The following is an 18,977-nucleotide window of genomic DNA, read 5'->3' as shown; positions in this document are numbered from 1 at the left end:
TTGTAAAATATATCATGTGTGTGTGTAGTATTTTTTAAGGGGAAAAAGTGTAGAAGAACATACATTTCTAATGAGAAGAAGGACTTCTTTGGGTGACTTTTCTGATTTTGTACTTTGCTGTGTTTTTCCAATAATTATACTCCTTAAAGTAACCACAGCTAATATTTTGGTATGTTTCCGAACTTTTTTGTGTGTGTGTGTGGTATGCGGGCCTCTCACTGCTGTGGCCTCTCCCGTTGCGGAGCACAGGCTCCGGACACGCAGGCTCAGCAGCCACGGCTCATGGGCCCAGCCGCTCCGCGGCATGTGGGATCCTCCCGGACCGGGGCACGAACCCGCGCCCCCTGCATTGGCAGGTGGACTCTCAACCACTGCACCACCAGGGAAGCCCCATAACTATTATTTTTAATGGTTACAAATTATTCCACTGACCTCATGTAACGTAATTTACATAACCATTTCCCTACTGAACTCTTATGTAATTTCCAATTTTTAACTTTTATAACACAGTGGTGAATGTGGACTTTTCCCTTAGGTTTGAATCCTCAAAGTGGATTGACTGGGTCTGGATTTAAACTTTTGTTCATTCAGAATTTTCACTAACTCATACTGGGCTGTCTTCTTTGTTAGTTTTTTTAAAAAATAAGTTTATTTATTTATTTGTTTGTTTATTTGCTGCATTGGGTCTTTGTTGCTGTGTATGGGTTTTCTCTAGTTGCGGCGAGCAGGGGCTACTCTTCCTTACAGTGCACGGCTTCTTATTACGGTGGCTTCTCTTGTTGTGGAGCACGGGCTCTAGGCGCACGGGCTTCAGTAGTTGTGGCACGTGGGCTCAGTAGTTGTGGCTCGCGAGCTGTAGAGTGCAGGCTCAGTGGTTGTGGCGCACAGGCTTAGTTGCTCCACAGCATGTGGGATCTATCCAGACCAGGACGTGTGTGCCCTGCATTGGCAGGCAGATTCTTAACCACTGCGCCTCCAGGGAAGTCCCTTGGTTAGGTTTTTGTTTTGGTTTTTGGTTTTTTTGTTTGTTTGTTTGTTTGCGGTTCGCGGGCCTCTCACTGTTGTGGCCTCTCCCGTTGCGGAGCACAGGCTCCGGACGCGCAGGCTCAGCGGCCATGGCTCACGGGCCCAGCCGCCCCGCGGCACGTGGGATCTTCCCGGACCGCGGCACGAACCCGCGTCCCCTGCATCGGCAGGCGGACTCTCAACCACTGCGCCACCAGGGAAGCCCCCTTGGTTGTTTTAATTATTGAAACTTAATTCCAACAACAACGTGAAATTCAGGACGTTCCGGTTGGCAGGGAACCCAGTAGGAACTGTGATGTCCTTAGTAACAAAGTGGCCAGGACGCTGTCCTGTTGTGAGCCTTGGGAGCTCTGGATGTTCCAGACCGAAGGGAAGTGGATGAAAACGGAGCACTCTCCTCGCGTGCCCTTTTGGTGTACAGTGCGCGCCCTCTGCTGCCTCTCACAGAAGCCGTTTATTAACCAGCCTTTGCCAACAAGGAAAAGACGCACAGAGGCAGGGAGGTGGTCATTTTGTGACCCCCTCCTGTTTTTTTCTTTTTTTCCCTCCTTTTTCTATTTCCTTTTGTGAGAGTGACATCAACTCGGGATGGAAATGCATTTTTGGTGTCTCCTTTCTGCTAAAGTAACCTAGAGACTTCATCTTCAGAGATGCAAAATGGAGATTTTGCAGACGTTCATAAATGCTCCTTTGTTGACCGCGAGCCGTGTGGTTTGGCCCCCGGAGTTATCTTAGATAGCACGAGTAAATCTGGCAGCCTCCACTGGCCTCCAACTGAGCATTACACCGCCCCCAGCCCCCTGCCCCCGCGTTGTCTCCCTCCTCGCAGAATTTCCTCTTGGCCTTCGGCAGCACAAGCTCAGTCTTCTCATCAATATGCCCTGTTAACTGCTGCCAAACTCCAGCAGTCTAGTGCTTATGTTCCCTTCATCATTTCTCTTTGTTCTAGAAAAGGCTGTGTTTGGTTTCTGAGCCTCCCCGCCTCCCCTCGCCTAATTCCACCATCACCACCGCTTCCTATAGACATGATCTTCTACTGTCTACGTGTTCATTTACAGAACATCTGCTCACACGTGCAAAATCGTCCCCTGCACCCCTTCCCACAGAAAAATTTGTTAGGCGTCCTTGCCCCAGAGCTCGTGCCTTAGGAGCCCAGGCGAAGGGCTGCTGGGTCTCGGGTAAGCAAGGGGCTCCTAGGAGACAGTGTTCCCTCCCTGTGCGGATAAAGATGCCTTCTTAGGGTTTTCTGCTGCTCCAACGCAAGAAAGGGACGCTTTATTCTTGGAGCCCAACAGTGTATAGGCAGAGTCGATCTCAATGGGTTATTCATGGTGTCCAAGAGAAATACTTCTGGAGCTGTATTTCCTATGAGATGGAAGTGGGCTTGGCACCCAGACAGGGTGGCTGGCTGCTCTCTGGGAAGGCCCCGTGCCTGTCGGACCAGACCGGCCCCTGCCTGATGTGGCCAGGCTCTTCTTAGCAAGTCAGGGGTTCTTCTGGCTCCTCCTCACCGGGCCTGCCTGCGCCCTGCGAGGCTCTGCCAGCCCACGTTCGTGCGCAGAGACCCCCTGGTTGTTTTGGCCTTTAACTATTTTCTGTCTCTTACCATGTGTAAAGCTCCACCCCGTTCCCTGAGCCGAGAGGAGAGGATGGAGGGCTATCAGAGTGCGGTCTCTCTCCTCAGCTCGGGGCTGCTGTGGAAACCGTGGAATCGTTCGTGGAAACTTTGCTTATCCAAAATACCACCTCGCTGTCATTCCTGCCCTTGCCACTTCCCTCCCCCAAAAACGTATTTCAAAGAGGCCTCTGCATTGGCACTGACCGTGGACAAACCTGATGTTTTGCTTTGTCTGATAAATCCGACGGTGAACTATGCCTGCTCAGTACCTGGTCAGCAACTCCTGGGAACGCGCAGGAAAACCTTCCTAACGTGGAGTTAAATGTGTAGCTTGGAGCTGGGAGGAAACTCTCAGAGTGAGGGATTTTTTCCCTTTCCTTTTGTGGGGGAAAAAAGAGAACAAAGAAAAAAAAGTTAATGTCGACTCATTTGGTGAAGATACAGTGTACTTTTCTACCTGTCCCCCAAAGGGAATTTTGTATTTTTTAAATAAAACCATTTTAAAAGCAGAACTCAAGCCTAAAAGGATCCAAGGTTCTCCTGAGTTCTCAGAAGGTGAGATTTATTTACTATAGTTAAAACATAATTAGTTCTCAGGGGATAGTGTGTGTTTTAAACGGCTTTATTGCCACCATATTAGTTTTCTGAATAATCAGAAACTTCTGTTATGATTATGTTCTAGTGTTCAGACAGAAACGCACTCTAAGTAGAAACAAATGTCAGGAATTGCTAGTTGTCGCTCGAAGAAGGGACACCACATCAGCAGGGGAAGAAAGAATTTGATAGGATATTCCAAAGAAATGTAATCTAACAATGTCTTGAATAAACCTAATGACAGCTTGGGCAGGTATACGTGCACACACACTGCCCCCCCCCCCCAACCATCTTTTTTGATATTAAATGGCGTTTTCTTTGTCCCTTTTCCATCATTCTCACTACAGATACTGGGAATGGGGTCAGTATTCCTTGCAACCCGTAAGATGGCCCTTCCTTACTAACACATTCACAGATGAGTGCAAACAGTGTCCCCCGCTTTGAGCTCTCGGTTCTCATGTCGTGTCCCGTTCTGGCTGACTGGTCTTTCCCACCATTTGCAGGTTGATGTTTGAGATGCCACAGGAAATGGGTTTAATCGCCATCGCAGTCCACCAAACGCAGGGCAAAGGTCAGTCATCTTTTGTTACCGTTTCTGTGGTTTTTGTTTTCTAAAATCTGTGACTTCTCCTAGCCAGAGAGCCAGTTGATTGCATGTGCTGAACATCGACATGACTTGAGTCAGAAGTTGTTTTCACACACCCCTAAAATGGAGAAGAGGGAGGAGCATCAATTAGAAGATTGAACCTTAGAAGAATTAAAGCATTCTCTTAAACTGAGATGTTTATTAATTAATTGACGTCCGCTTGTGATGGTTTTAATGTTCATTTACCTGCGTCTCGTAAATTCTTCTTTCTGACACATTCTAGGCATTGCAGTGTGTGAATAATAACTATGTTATAGAGACGTTTATTTTCCTGAAGGTTCTCTGTGAGGTGCCTCCTGTGTCTATACCGAGTGTCACATGGAGGGGTCTTTCATCTGCCAGCTGGCACTGGAATTTGCAGGGGGTGGGCACTCGATCAACGATCAATGCCTATTCACAGAATGACCACAAAGAAGCCAAGGGCTGCCCAGAGCTTCCAACACCTGCTGACTCTCGGAGGCAAGATCCCACATCCTCCCAGAATCCATCTGGGGTCCAGCCGCAAGCAGATTTCGTGCTCAGTGGTCATACGGGGAGCGATTGGCCCCTGTCTCTTCCCACCCTCAGCTGGCAGCAGGCCAACCCAAACGTCCTTTTAACTCTCAGAGGCTCTTATGCCTTTCTCAGAAGAAGCAGTGAAATAAGAAATCCACTGTTTTCTCTTCTTTCTCTTGAGCATGTCTTTTGAACATAACTCAGAGAGGAAAAAACTGTATTTTATTCAAGGCTGTGGCACTCAGTAAGGTGGTTTAAAAAAAGACATGGAAGAAGCTTGATTATTATTTTATTTTCTTGACTTCTTTTTTTTGAGAAAAATAACTCAGAGAGTTAATATCAGGGATCATTTTTCAAATTCAGCTTCCTTAAAAAAAACAGCAAGATATAATTCACACACCATACAGTCCCCCAATTTAAAGTGTACTATTCTGTGGATTTTAATGTATTCACAGCGTTACGGGGCCATCACAGTAGGGATCACTTCTGGCAGATGGCTTCCAGGGCCTCTCCTGGACCAGTGTAGATTCGGTCCGGTTTCCCCACTGTCTGTTTTCACCTGCATTGCCGTCTGGTGAGAATTAAACTGAGAGTGATGTTCAGACACTGTGTAAGACTTTTATCATCGAAGTATAAATGATGCTCACAGAGGGAGGACATTATGCTAATTACTGGAAACTTGTTGAGCAACAGAGCTTCAGATTTTAAAAAGCTTGTCTGTTGCTGAGTTAACCCCAGAAGAACCAAGCATGTTCGTCAGTCATTCAGGTGGGACAGGTGTTGAGTGTGTGGCTCTGAGGCCTCAGCAGTTTTCCTGGCATTGTGTGCATCTGGGTCTGTTCATGGTGCAGAATGACTGCTGTCCTGTTGGTGCTTGTGTTCCAGGGCGGGGAAGGAACGCTTGGCTGAGCCCCGTGGGGTGCGCTCTTTCTACCCTGCTCGTCTCCATCCCACTGAGATCCCAGCTGGGACAGAGGATTCCATTTGTCCAGCATCTGATGTCTCTGGCTGTCGTGGAGTCGGTAAGGTCCATTCCTGGGTACCAGGTACGTGCAGTTCATCACCGTCACATCCCCACCATGCACGCACGTCTCAGTTCAGGTGTGTTTGTGGTGTGTGTCTGAATGATTCCTTCAGGTGGAGCCTCAGCCTGCTTTTGCAAAGCTGGCAGCAGAGCTTTCAAAGCACCGTCAGGTTTATGGCTGCTGCAGGCCTACTGCAATGTGATTGTTTTCCAGAATTCCCTTTCTGTCCTTTTGTCAGATTTGTCAAATGTCCTCATAAGGGCAAGCCTCTTTTTCCTTTCTGCCTCCCTCCCTCCCTCCCTCCCTTCCTTTCTTTCTTATTGAAGCACCTTGGACTGGATGGGTCTATTTATCTGTGGTGCTTTCTGGTGAAAAGGCTTATTTTATAGGCCTAAACAAACCTTCTCATTTCCTACCTTCATTTACAACAGTCTGTGCTCAGCAAAGCTACCCCTTGTCTGTGGCTGCCTGAGTTCACTTGTGCGTGTTCGTTGAGGGCCGTCTGCACCCAGCTGTAGGGACAGATGTGCCTGCTACATCGGTACTTTTGAATGCTTTGGTGTCAGTTATTAAGAAGACAAGGAAGAGAGCAGTTGACACAGTCACGAAGCCTTGCTCCCATTCCCCAGGCTCCACTTGCTTTTCCTGGAAGAATTTCCTATGGATATAAAAAGGGGGTTCTTGGGGCTTCCCTGGTGACGCAGTGGTTAAGAATCCGCCTGCCAGTGCAAGGGACACGGGTTCGAGCCCTGGTCCGGGAAGATCCCACATGCCGCGGAGCAACTAAGCCCGTGAGCCACAACTTCTGAGCCTGCGCTCTAGAGCCCGCGAGCCGCAACTGCTGAACGCCGTGCTCCGCAACAGGAAAAGCCACAGCAATGAGAAGACTGCACACTGCAAGGAAGAGTAGCCCCTGCTTGCAGCAACTAGAGAAAGCCTGCACGCAGCAATGAAAACCCAACACAGCCAAAAATAAATAAATAAAAATTTTAAAAAAAGGATTCATTCATGTAAATAAAATTAAACGTATAAAATAAAAATAAGAGGGTTCATTCCCAGCCTCCCTCCCCACCTGCAGCTCTTAATGTCAGCTGAAAGCAATTATTGTATTAATTTGTGAAGCAAGATGCTAAGATCATGACTTTGAAAGGGGGTCTGTCATGAGTGTTTCAATGGAGAAGCAGTCCTCTCCACTGCCCCTTAAGCTCCTCTGATGTGGCCATGTCCTCATAGTCATGGTATGTGGGACCCGGGTACATGTTTCCTGTATTATGTCAAGTCATTGGCATGTATGCCGAAGCGTGAGATTCGTTACCGGGTGCTCAGCATCCTTGCTGTGTCTCATGGTCTTGGGCTCATCAGACTGTCACCAACCTTCACAGGCCCAGCATGCAGCCCCTGAACTGGACACTTCCCCTTGTACTAAGCAGTTGAGAAGATAACATTCTGTGGTGGGGAAAATATTTTTAACCCTAGCAACAGGTTAATTAGTCTTAGGAAAATAAAGTAAAAATTTAAATTAGTCTGTTTAGCTTTTTCATGGCTTTAACTTTGACCTTGTAGGCTCACTTGTGAACTTAGCACTTTCTGAGTGCCTGCTGTGCGCGAAGGCTCTGCCAGGTGCTGGGGTAGCGGGTGGGGAGGTGGAAAGCTTGTGCTCAACAATGGGCCCGGGGGGTGTCCCCATGCTGCTTAAGAAGCTCCCACCAAAGTTCCCATCCCAGTTCTGCCGCTGTCCAGCTCAGCCTTATCTTCCTAACTGTATGGTTTTGGATTGGCTTCATTCTTACTTTATTTTCAGTCTTATTGAGATATAAGTGACATACTGCAGTGTATAAGTTGAAGGTGTACAGCATAATGACTTGACATGCGTATATTGTAAGATCATCTCCACAGGAGGTTTTTTGTTTTTTGGGGGTTTTTTTGCGGTATGCGGGCCTCTCATTGTTGTGGCCTCTCCCGTTGCGGAGCACAGGCTCCGGACGCGCAGGCTCAGCGGCCATGGCTCACGGGCCGAGCTGCTCCCCCGAGACACGTGGGATCCTCCCAGACCGGGACATGAACCCGCGTCCCCTGCATCGGCAGGCGGACTCTCAACCACTGCGCCACCAGGGAAGCCCCACAGGAGGTTTTATTAACATATATCACCTCATATAGTTATTAAAAAATTTTTTTTTCCCCTGTGATGAGAACTTTTAGGATCTACTCTCTTAGTATTGAGTTCGCCAAAAAGTTCGTTTGTAACAGATTACAGAAAAACCCGAATGAAATTTTTGGCCAACCGAATATTTATTTATTTATATAACTTAATGTATTTATTTATTTTTGGCTGTGTTGGGTCTTCGTTGCTGGGCGCAGGCTTTCTCTAGTTGCAGCAAGCGGGGGCTACTCTTCGTTGCGGTGCGCGGGCTTCTCAATGCAGTGGCTTCTCATTGCGGAGCACGGGCTCTAGGCGCGCGCGCAGGCTTCAGTAGTTGTGGCACGTGGGCTCAGCAGTTGTGGCTTGTGGGCTCTAGAGCGCAGGCTCAGTAGCTGTGGCGTCGTACAGGCTTAGTAGCTCCACGGCATGTGGGATCTTCCCGGACCAGGGCTCAAACCCATGTCCCCTGCATTGGCGGGCAGATTCTGAACCACTGCGCCGCCAGGGACGTCCTGAATATTCATTTTTCACCGAGTCTAATTAGCTTACGCACTACAGCTACAGGGTGGTTGAAATAGGCCCCCCGTTGTGCTGGGTTGGCCTCTCTTACGTCCTGCCCTTCTTGTCCCCGGCCAGATGTCACCATCTGCACGCAAAGCATACCCAGCCTTGTTGGACTAGGGGCCGTGCCGTGGCCTGCTTGCCATCTCTTCCAGAACCCGCGCTGGGCTGCCTGCTCCCGCTCCTGCTGCTTTTGTGTCCTTGAGGTCCTGCTGGGCTTCTGCAGCCTCCTCCCACCCGTATATCCTGCTCCTGTTCTCTTTTCTGCACCTCCAGGTCCTATTTGCCCTGAGAGTCCTGGCTCAAATGCCATTCCTGGAAACTCCCAGCTACAAACCCTCTCTCCTTGGACGCCATGCAGCGCTTTAAATGTCTGGGCCACTTTTAGGGCACCTTCCATGGATTGCTTGAAGCAGGGTTATTTGTGCTCCGGTTCTCACTCCTACAAAGCAACCAGCTCTTTGAACACAGGATTGGTTTTATTTTGGTCCTCAAAGAGCCTAGCGTAGTGCTTTATACATGGCAGGCCTGTAGTAGCTGTCTGAATAAAAGGTTGAGACAATGAAAAATAAACACCTGGACTTTCTCTTCATCTTGGAATAGACGTCCTGTTCACCTGGGTGAGAACCCAGAATTTCACAGGTTGCATCATTAACTAACTAGCCCTGAAAATGTGAAGTGAAACAGGAGGCCGAGAGCAGGGGCAGCACAGAAGTAAGCAGCGGCCCCTGCGGCGGAGGAGCTGTTTCTGGGCTCCGGCCGGGACTGTGCTGGCCACAGTGGGGCGTGAGTAGGCGAGAGAGGAGAAAGGGGAGAATTGGGAGACTGACCAGGACCGTGAGCTCCAAGGTGCAGATTTTCTAGACCAGCGTTTCTCACTCTCAGCACTGTGGGCGTTTGGGCCCCTCCGTCTCGGCGGTGGGACCGTCCTGGGCGTTACAGGCGGTGGGGCAGCGTCAGTGGCCTTTACCCACTGGATGCGAGTACGGTTCCTTCAGGCTGTGACAAGCGGAAAAGCCTCCCTACGTAGCCAGATGTCCCCTGGGGGCCAGACTTCCCACCCCACCTCCACCCATCCCCCCGAACCTTATTTTAATCAGAACAGTAATAGGAGGTTTCCCTGTCATAGGGCAGATGAGCTTTTAAAGGACAGAAACGTGTTCTAACTTGCCAAGGTGAAAAGAAGTCCTGCTGGAGGGAGGGAAGAGGATTGCTTGGAAGCGGCAGGCCGCATAGCATAGGGTTCAGCTCCCAGGCGTTGGTGTCAGAAAGCCCTGGGTTTGTATCGCAGCTCTGCCGCTTGCAGGTGGTGCAACCTCAGGCAAGCCAGGCAGTGTCTCTAAGCTTCAGTCCTCCCTTTGTTAAATCGAGATGATACCAGGACCAACACGACTTGGTACTTGGTAGGAGTGACGTGCAGGCTAGCAGCGCGATGGGGCCGTGCCTGCCTCCAGTGAAGAAAGCGCCAGCCCTGGGTCACTCAGGCCGTTACCTACTCTCTGGTCTCTTGCTTTTATTTTGCTGAATGTCTCTCTCCCAGCCTCATGTGTCCATATGGGCTTCCTTCTACCCACACCTGCCTGCCAGTCCCAGACCCGGGAGCCCTGGCAGTTCTGGCGCCCACTGGGTCTCACCCTGTCTGTGTGCCCCGACCTCACAGACATGGCAGGAGGTGGGGGTCTGGGTGGCCCAGTTCAAGGCAGTGTCCACCCTTGGCCCGTTCCACTGAGACCAGGCCCAGGCAGGGTTGCCCAGGCCACATCCTTCAGGATGGAGAGGCAGCAGGCCACTGGACAAGTCTGTTTCTCTTTCCCAAGTTGACTGGTGGCAGTTCATGGAGACCTTCTCTAATAGCTCAGTAAAACGAGTTGCTCTTCTGTATCTCCATAGCGTTCTGCTGAGACAGTTCTACCTGACTTTTAGGACGTCGGCGAATTCAGGGCCATTCGTCTCTCTCTTGAGCAGAGAAGCTCCTTAAGGGAAAAGATCCCTGGGAGGAGTATTCTCTCCCTGCCCGCTGTCCCCAGCACACAGTGCTGCTCTGTGGTGTGGTTGTTGATATTGGGATAATGAACTTAATTCCCAAGGTAGACATCTTCGGAGAGTGTTTTTGGTGATGAACAGCGACGGGGTGGGGAGAATGAACGCTGGGGTTCCTGTTGACTGTGTTCTTTAGGTCTCCTTCCCTCTGGCCCCGCCAGGTACTTTAATACTGGATTGTTCCAGAGCGGTGACTAGCTATCTCAGAAAGAAGAGAGGATGAGACTCCCTGTTCCGTTTGTTTCAAGAGTATTCTGTTCATCTTTTTCCTTTTGTTTCATTTTAGCTGGACGACCTCTTCTGGTCCCTTTGTGTCTTCTGCCTGCTTGATTAATATGCAGATTTTCCTTTAGGATATCAACTTACGAGTGAAGTGGCCCAACGATATTTATTACAGTGACCTCATGAAGCTTGGTGGAGTTCTGGTTAACTCAACACTTATGGGAGAAACATTTTATATCCTTATTGGTAAGTTTTTAAAGCCTTCCCCCAGAATTTTTAGATTAATAAAAATAAAAGTGGTTCACACATGGCTATATTGGAGGGAGTGGATTGTCCTATGGGATTACTTTTTTCTTTTTCTTTTTTTTTAGGGGGTAGGAGTTTATTAATTAATTTATTTTTGCTGTGTTGGGTCTTCATTTCTGCACGAGGGCTTTCTCTGGTTGCGGCAAGCGGGGGCCACTCTTCATCGCGGTGCGCGGGCCTCTCACTGTCGCGGCCTCTCTTGCCGTGGAGCACAGGCTCCAGATGCGCAGGCTCAGTAGTTGTGGCTCACGGGCCTAGTTGCTCCGTGGCGGATTCTCAACCACGGCGCCACCAGGGAAGCCCGGGATTACTTTTTCTTTGAGTCTTGAGTTATAGAACACAGTACGTGTGCACAGCAGGCCAGATTGGTAGAAAGCCCTTCACAGGGTTTAGTGTTCCTATCTATGCCCATGGAAACCACCGAATTGGCATCTCACCAAACAGGCGTTTCCTTATACCTCTCCACACTCCTGCTTCTCAATGAATTAGAAACAGGGAAAGTAAACGTTTACTGTATTATTTGGTAATAAGAAAAAATGGCTAATTTCAAGGATGGGTGTCTTGGCAGTCTTTCTTGCATTCTTAATCTGACCTTCCCAGTCCCTGGAAAAGTTGCCTTCTTTTTGACCTCAGAGGAAGCTCCAGGCTGGTCAAGGTGGGGTAAAGAATCCCTGTTTCACATCAGCAACATCCGTATTAGGCAAGGAGGTGGATCTGAAGTGGCTTCAGAAGTTCCTCGGCCCCTGGTCATCCAAGCATCAGCTTCTCCCTAATTCCCAGGAGAGCTTGGTTGGTGTTCAAAAATCAGTAATGGAGAGAAAACATGTGATTGTGTGTTAGAAGTGCCAGCCAGAGAGTACAAGGTGTATGCTTCCAGCTCTGCTACCAACTGGCAGTATTATTGTAGGCAAGCTTCTTCGTACCCTCCAAGCTCCGTTTCCCATCTGTAAATAGTAGTAACTGGGCTAGGTGCAGAGATTCCTAATAGGGCCCACAGATACTGAGGAGTCCCAGTGCTGGGTTTCCTTCAGGGAGCTAGGGAATGTTGTCAGTGTGGGGGGAGTGAAACATTTTCCTGCGGGGAGAATCCATAGCTTTCATTATAGTCTTAAGGCACTGGGAGGTGGGGGAGGCGGACAGGGGGGCATCTTTGGGGAAGGATTCAAGGTCACCGCCAGGGGTGCTTGCTGGTCCTTAGAAAGACGCAGCCTAAGTTGACGGTAGTTCATGTAGCTCTTTTCCCAGGACTTTGGATTTCTGAATACAGAGGAGCGTTTTCAGTGCCATATACACTTAATTGAATGCTTTATATGCCACAGGTGCTTCAGCTATTGTGTATGTTGTTCAATGAAAGAACAAATGAACAACTGCAGATTCTGCCCCTGTTGCTCTAGTTACTTGTTTTTTACATTGCTTTGTATTTTAATAGCCATTATATTTGAAATAATAATAATCTGAGGCCTATCAGTCCTTCCCTTAACACTGAAAATGGCACAGAACATTTACCAAAAAGTAGTTGTTGTAAATATCGTTGTTCTATCTGAGGCAAGTATTTTGGGAATTTTTTTCTCAGAGGCCCTGAAAAAAACGATAGTCTTACTGCCTAGTTCTTGCAGTATTTTATTTCTTATTGAAGACCTCTTTGAGGTTGATTCAGGGCCCTGCTGAAAACTAAGGTTTGGCTTTTCTAAAGTCTCCCCTCTCCTGCAGAGAACAGTGGTGTTAAGTAACAGCAGAGATAAGCCAGAAACTCACTCTCCTGAAGCCTTGGTTTAGGGGCTTGTGAAAGAGCCACTGAACGTGGGTTGGCCTTTTGCCAGCAGTGTAACCCTAGCACCGAAGACTTCCAAGGATAAAAGATGCGTTTTAGGGGTAAGTCATGAGCAGGGTTGGAAATCTCCGAATCCAGAGTTTACTTCTTAAGACCTGAATAAAATTCTTTATTTTTAAGCATGTGTTCCATTATTTAAATAGAAGAAGAAACAAGAAATTTTATTTTACATTGGGCTCAGTGCAGAGCTCCAATTCTTGGCTAGACCACAGGAGGTGGTCGTTTCAGAAGCAACTCTCTTTTGTCCCATTCATAGCTTCTGCTTAATTGAATCAAATCCGGCTGGCTTTTTTTCCCCGACTAATTTGGAAGGGTTCTGGTTTGATGGGGATAGTGAGGGAAGGACGAGAAAGGACGATGGGCTCAAAGGCGTAAGTCTTTCTCTAAGTGGCCAGAGACAATAAACTCAAAATGAGGACAAGGAAGCAGGAAGTGGACAGTAAACACTGTAACTTTTTCCAGGTGGCTGAGAGAAACGTGTGATGTCGTCAGTAGGTTGAGCTGCTCGTGTTTTCAATTGTTGGTTTTTGTCCAGGCTGTGGATTTAACGTGACTAACAGCAACCCTACCATATGCATCAACGATCTCATCACAGAGTACAATAAGCAACAGGGGGCTGAACTGAAGCCCTTAAGAGCTGACTGCCTCATCGCCAGAAGTGTGACCGTGCTGGAGAAGCTGATCGACACATTTCAGGACGAAGGGCCCAATGGCGTTCTTCCTCTCTATTACAGATACTGGCTACACAGGTCAGTGCTGGCTCGTCTTCCTTCTTCTAAAATTCCTTTATCAAATCAGTGCTTTAATATCTTAGAACGAGAAACTAAACACTGGTCTAGGTCATTATCTTTTACGTCACTGACGGATAAACCTGGTGGACACCACCTTGAGCGAGCTAGCGTCTCCAGGCATTGGGGCCAGCGGGCATCCCGTGCCTCCTGCTGGGACGCCCTGCGAAAGACACGGCGTCACCGGAGATTTTCCTGCCCAGCACGTTTAAGCTGAATCTAACTGTGAGGAAACAGGCAAATCTAAAATGTGGAACATTCTTGGTAACAGTCGTCTTCAGAGTGAGATCTCCCAGCATCAGTGGCAGCCTTACCTGGGAACTTGTTAGAAACGCAGATTCTTGACTTCCACCCTGGACTTCCTAAATCAGAAACTCTGAGGCTGGGGCCCAGCATTCGTGTTTTAACAAAGGCTCCAGGGGATTCTCAGGCACTTCAAATTGAGGAGCACTGATGTAGACCAATAGGCCTCTACCCTTCAACAATGGCAGTGTCTTAAAAACAAAGAGAAGGTGGGAGTTGTGTGATTAAAGAAGACTAAGGAGGCACAACAGTTAAATGCAATATGTGACTCATAACCAGATCCTGGAAGGGAGAAAACAGGCACAAAGAATATTAATGAGACAGCGGGGACATTTGAACAGGGAGTGTATATTAAATAATGTTATTGTATCAAGATCAAATGTCTTGAGAGTGATAATGACATTCTGGTTTTGTAGGAGATACTTCTTATTCTTTGGAGATACGTGCTGAAGTATTTAAGTATAAAGTGTCACGACGCCTGCAACTTATTTTTAAATATCAGCAAAAACCACTCCTACAAAACCGTAGGGGTGTGTGTGTGTGTGTGTGTGTGTGTGTGTGTGTAAAGAAAGCAAACATGGGAAATATTATCAGTTGGTATGAATATAAGTGAAGGGGGAATATGAGATTCATTGAACTATTTTTCACCTTTTCTGTAGGTTTGAAATTCTTCAAAATAAAAATTGGGGAGGTACAGAGTCTATACTTTTAAAACTGTTAACAAGGATATAACTCAACAGTTGCATTTGGAAACTTTGAAAGAAGTAAAATTAGAATGAGTTTAACTTTTAATTGATGCTACCCAACTTGATAAGAGTTTTGAACACAGCCAAGAAAGCGACCAGTCTCAGCCAGAAAACCTAGAGTGTTGCACAGTGTTTCTTTAAAGTAGCTAGAGGGACTTCGCTGGTGGCACAGTGGTTAAGAATCCGCCTGCCAATGCAGGGGACACGGGTTCGAGCCCTGGTCCGGGAAGATCCCACAAGCCATGGAGCAACTAAGCCCATGTGCCACAACTACTGAGCCTGTGCTCTAAAGCCCGCGAGCCACAACTACTGAGCCCACGTGCCACAGCTACTGAAGCCCGCGCGCCTAGATCCCGTGCTCCGCAACAAGGGAAACCACCGCAAAGAGAAGCCCGCGCGCCGCAACGAAGAGTAGCCCCCGCTCACCGCAACCAGAGAAAAGCCTGTGCAGCAACGATGACCCAATGCAGCAAAAAATAAATTAATTTTAAAAAATTAACGTAGCTAGAGGGTGAGGAAGTGGTGCAAATAATCATTCCAGATGATCAGAATGAGGAGTGACGTCGTTTATAAGGGAAGCAGTTCCTAACTTCCTAGTGGACTTTCCATCGCCCTGGTTATTCGGGTAGTTTGCAGGACAAACCAGGGGAGACCAGTGGAAGTCAGAGCTCAGGCTCAGATGCATTTTAACTATATCCATCCCAACCCACCCCCGATCCTTTTCGCATAATGCCTAATTACTTAACTAATTGTCTCAAGCAGCAGCATTACATTTCCCTGGTGACTGGGGGCTGTTCTTCATTTTCAGTGCTCAGCAAGTCTGCCTGGGAAGTGCTGAGGGACCAAAGGTGTGGATAGTCGGCCTAGATGATTCTGGGTTCCTTCTGGTTCACCGGGAAAACGGCGAAGTGGTGACCGTGCATCCAGACGGCAACTCCTTCGACATGCTGAGAAACCTCATAATCCCCAAGCAGCCGTAGTCCTGTCTGGAGCATCTGCTGGGCCCTGGGCCGCAGCTGGGAGGAGCTGGGAGGAGCCGGGACAGGCGGAGGGGCAGGGCCACCGCAGGAGCATTGCACTTCGGTTTCTGCCGCCTTTCCTGGCCCGTGGATCTGGAAGACGAATTCGGAGTTGTAGGCACAGTTTTCCTCCCTCCGCTTAACCCGTTAATTCTTTAATTTTGTTCTGTTGTCATTTTATTTGGTGTTTGAAGATGCTGGGGGTGGAGGGTTGACAAGTGGAAGATTTAATTCAGGTATAAGCCGTGCGTGCCATAGATGTGAAATTCTTCTCCCCTCTTGGAATTGGATGCATCTTAATCGGGGAGGGGGGACGTTTTTACATGGAAACAGCAACGGCATAATTCAAATGTTTTCCCAGTAGTGGAGGTCTTTTCCCCTAGACGATTAAAAACAGATTTTAAAAAAGTTTTCGGGCCCAGACCACTGGTGAGTTAGAGGTATGGTAACACTGTTTACAAGCGTCCAGGGAGGTGTTTTCCTACAGGAACATATATTGGCACTTAGTTATTTTATTTTTTTGTTAGTGAAGAAAAGAGAAGGTAGATTTCTAGAGCTACTCTCATCCTGGGGTTTGTGGTCCAATAACAATGTCTAAATGGAACAGAGGCTGGTATGGTTGCAATGACCTTGTAGAGGAAATCAGTTAATTACTTCGACATTAATTAATGAGCTCTCCCTTCATAAGTTTACATTTACTGCATATTCTGAAGTGATGGGACCGAGTTCAGGGTCCTGAAAGCATTGCTCAGGTGGTTGCGTGGGTGCGAGGTGGATGATTTGGGCCCAACAGCTGGGGTGAAGAGTCTGTCGTTCCCCACACAAAGGGGGACGTGGGGCTTGCAAGGCAGCTTCAGGCTCGCTTCAGAGTCCTGCGGGCTGTGCGGTGCACAGGCTATAGAAGTACACGGCATTTCATCTGTAAGTCTCATGTGTTTGCCCCCTTTTCATATTGCCAAAAAAGAAAGTGTTATTGCTACCGAATGCCGTCAGTTACGAGGATGGGGGTGTGTGTGAGAGAGAGAGAGAGAGAGAAACTTTAAAAGAAGATGTTCGAAATGTGATGCCCTAAGAGTCCGTGGAAGAACAAAAGAAAGGAAGCCTTTTGATATACATTGTCTATTTCCAGATGTATTCCACGCTTTGTCCATGTAACTCCTATCTCTGTTGAACTTGAGAATCATACACATTACTTTTCAGCCTGAAAAGGCCAATTTCTGTCGACTTTTCTCTCTTCCTGCCAATCCCAACTGAAATTAGTGGCAAGCAAACTTGATGAGGCTCTCAGCTTTGAGCAAAATCCCCTTATTGTGCGCTAGCACCCTCTTCACCCGGCTTTACCCAGTCAGGCTGTAGCGCCAGAAGCTTGTGGCCTTCAGCATAAAATGTGTACCTGTAGCCAGGCACAGGCAGCCACATGGGAAGGAGACAAATAGCATGTGGAGCTGAGTCCACTAGCCCCACGTGTGTGTTTCGGGAATGTAGCTGGAAAAGAACTTCAGAGGTAATTTTTGCAAATAAGGCTTCAATTAGAATTATTTTTCAAAAACAAAAACAAAAAAAACCACTCTCTCCTAAATGCCCAAGTCCAAATAAACTTAGTTTAAAGTCCACAGCACCCCAAAATTACAAAATGGTCTCACCCTTGAGAGGGCATCTGCAAAATATCATCAAGAAGAAAGATCTCAGGCTAATGTTGCAAGTTTCATTTCTCAAACTTTGTAATATAAGGCAAGTCATGTCTCAGAGCTGCCATCATTACTTTTTGAATTTCTTTGGGGGGTTATTTAATGAGAAACATGCTACGATTTGTTTTAAGCTGAAGCCCTATTCTAGACAGTCTGCTTTGGGGGAAAAAAATGTTATCATTTAATTTCCTTTTGGTAAATTTAAACTAATGAAGTGTGGCCATGTCAAAGCAGATGGAGATGTTCCGGGCATATCACTTTGCCTCTGTGCTTTTAAGACTGTTCTTACTTGTTCCGACACCCGGTTGTCTTGAGGGAGACAACACAGCCTTGGAGCAGATGCTGCGTTTTTCATAAACCTGATTTTGCCTCAGAGGAACCAAAGACTTTTGAAATTCTGCTTCATATAGAACAGCTGAATAAAAGCATTTTCCTTAACAGCTGTTAGCATTAGGGAAACTTGCTGTACTGCACTCATCAATTTGGGGCATTTATGCACCCGGCAGTCGATGACCTCAAGGAGCTTTAAAGTCTTAACGGGAACTTTGCATTTTCTTCTTAATCTTTAAAACACAGCACCAAAACCCAGGATTGGCGTGTGCTCTTCTTAGGATATTTGAATTGTGCCCCAGTTTAGAGGCTGCGCATTGAACATCTACCCGGTTAAGTAAAGGGCAAGATGTCATCCCTTCTGGGCTGGTAGCAAATTTCAGAAGATCTCTTGAGGAAGTGCCCCCTAAAATAGGACACAGCAATACCTGGGCTTCCCGGGCATGCACGCACACACACACACACACCCAGCAGTTCTCCTCGGCACTGTTCATCCTGGCAGCGTTTACAGCGTGGAGGCAAAGCCGAAAGGATCTGTGTCCGGTGTGGGGTTCGCTGCTGCAGCCCCGACTGCTGCGGGTGGGTGCGCAGGCCCAGACCCGCGTAGCATGCAACCGCACCCCTACCCCATCCACACACGGGGGAGCTGCGTGGCCGCCTCTCACTGGAGAGTCTGGGAGCCAGGAGAGAAGCCAGCCTCACCCAACCGTTTCAGAGTGCATAAAGGAGACATTTTAGGCTTACAGTCCATAGATCTGTTTGCTCGTAACAGACAAAGAATGGAGAGTCAGTATTCCTGGGTAACTACTATGCGTATTTGAAATAAAAGAAAGTGTGAAACCTCTGCATTCTTAGCTTTTCAGAGAATCATCTCTGAAAAGGAATTAATTTAAACCAATTCCTATAAAAAGCAAGTCTACCAAAATAAACTTTAAGACTTTCTATATAGTTCGGGCTCATTGTTATTTTTACCACATTTCGTTTGTAAAAATAAGCAACTACTTTTGGTTACAGTGTTTTTATTCATATTTAAACATTTTTTAAAAAATAAATAGTTTAACATAGTAAGGAATATGTATGTATTTCTAAGTATTAAGAAGCTAGTGGCTTTTTAAATGTATTTTTGAAAAATGTATTATGTATCATATAAAAGAGAGATCATATTACCCCAAAGAATGCAAGTTAGCAAACCGAAAAGTTAAAAAAAAAACCTGAGGTGAGAAATAAATTTACTAATGTCCATTTTTAATTTGAAAATCCATTGAGTATAACAACAAGTTTAATATAAGAACAGATTCTGTTGTTGTCGAATTGTTCTCTTTTGTGGAAACTGCTTGACTTTGTCTCGACAGTTTTTCCCCAAGATTTTAACTGTACTTATCATACTTAAGTTTAGGAATAGCTTGAGTAACGCACCTTATATAACCCAAGGGCTACTATTCACTAAGATTTTAAGCTGCTGTAATTTTATGGAATTTATTTTAAAGTGTTCTTTCATCTGTACCAGCCCCCAAAGTCTACCGTAACTGTCTCACAGTACAATGAATTACAGTAGACTCGAAACAGGATTCGTTGAAGGATTACACCTCCCCCACCTTT

General features: G+C 47.1%; 1 protein-coding gene across 2 annotated transcripts in view; it reads left to right on the top strand.

Annotated features, from left to right (window-relative positions):
* Positions 1 to 18,420, top strand: part of HLCS (holocarboxylase synthetase) — a 195,790-nt gene extending 177,370 nt beyond the window's left edge. Inside the window, exons 7-11 of one of the 2 annotated variants that reach the window (XR_010840861.1) lie at positions 3,742 to 3,809; positions 5,265 to 5,425; positions 10,432 to 10,613; positions 13,040 to 13,253; positions 15,150 to 18,311. Coding sequence is in view for 1 of the 2 variants with exons in the window: in XM_059064053.2 (XP_058920036.1) it covers positions 3,742 to 3,809; positions 5,265 to 5,425; positions 10,499 to 10,613; positions 13,040 to 13,253; positions 15,150 to 15,321 (730 nt within the window). In the remaining variant the exon portion in view is untranslated. Of the gene's footprint in view, positions 1 to 3,741; positions 3,810 to 5,264; positions 5,426 to 10,431; positions 10,614 to 13,039; positions 13,254 to 15,149 lie in introns of both variants that reach the window. The other variant, XM_059064053.2, reaches the window with a different exon arrangement.
* The last annotated feature ends 557 nt before the right edge of the window (positions 18,421 to 18,977 follow it).

This window comes from Kogia breviceps, chromosome 5 (genome assembly GCF_026419965.1).
Source record: "Kogia breviceps isolate mKogBre1 chromosome 5, mKogBre1 haplotype 1, whole genome shotgun sequence".
In the NCBI taxonomy this organism is placed as follows: domain Eukaryota; kingdom Metazoa; phylum Chordata; class Mammalia; order Artiodactyla; family Physeteridae; genus Kogia; species Kogia breviceps.
This window is presented reverse-complemented; position numbering and strand designations above follow the sequence as displayed.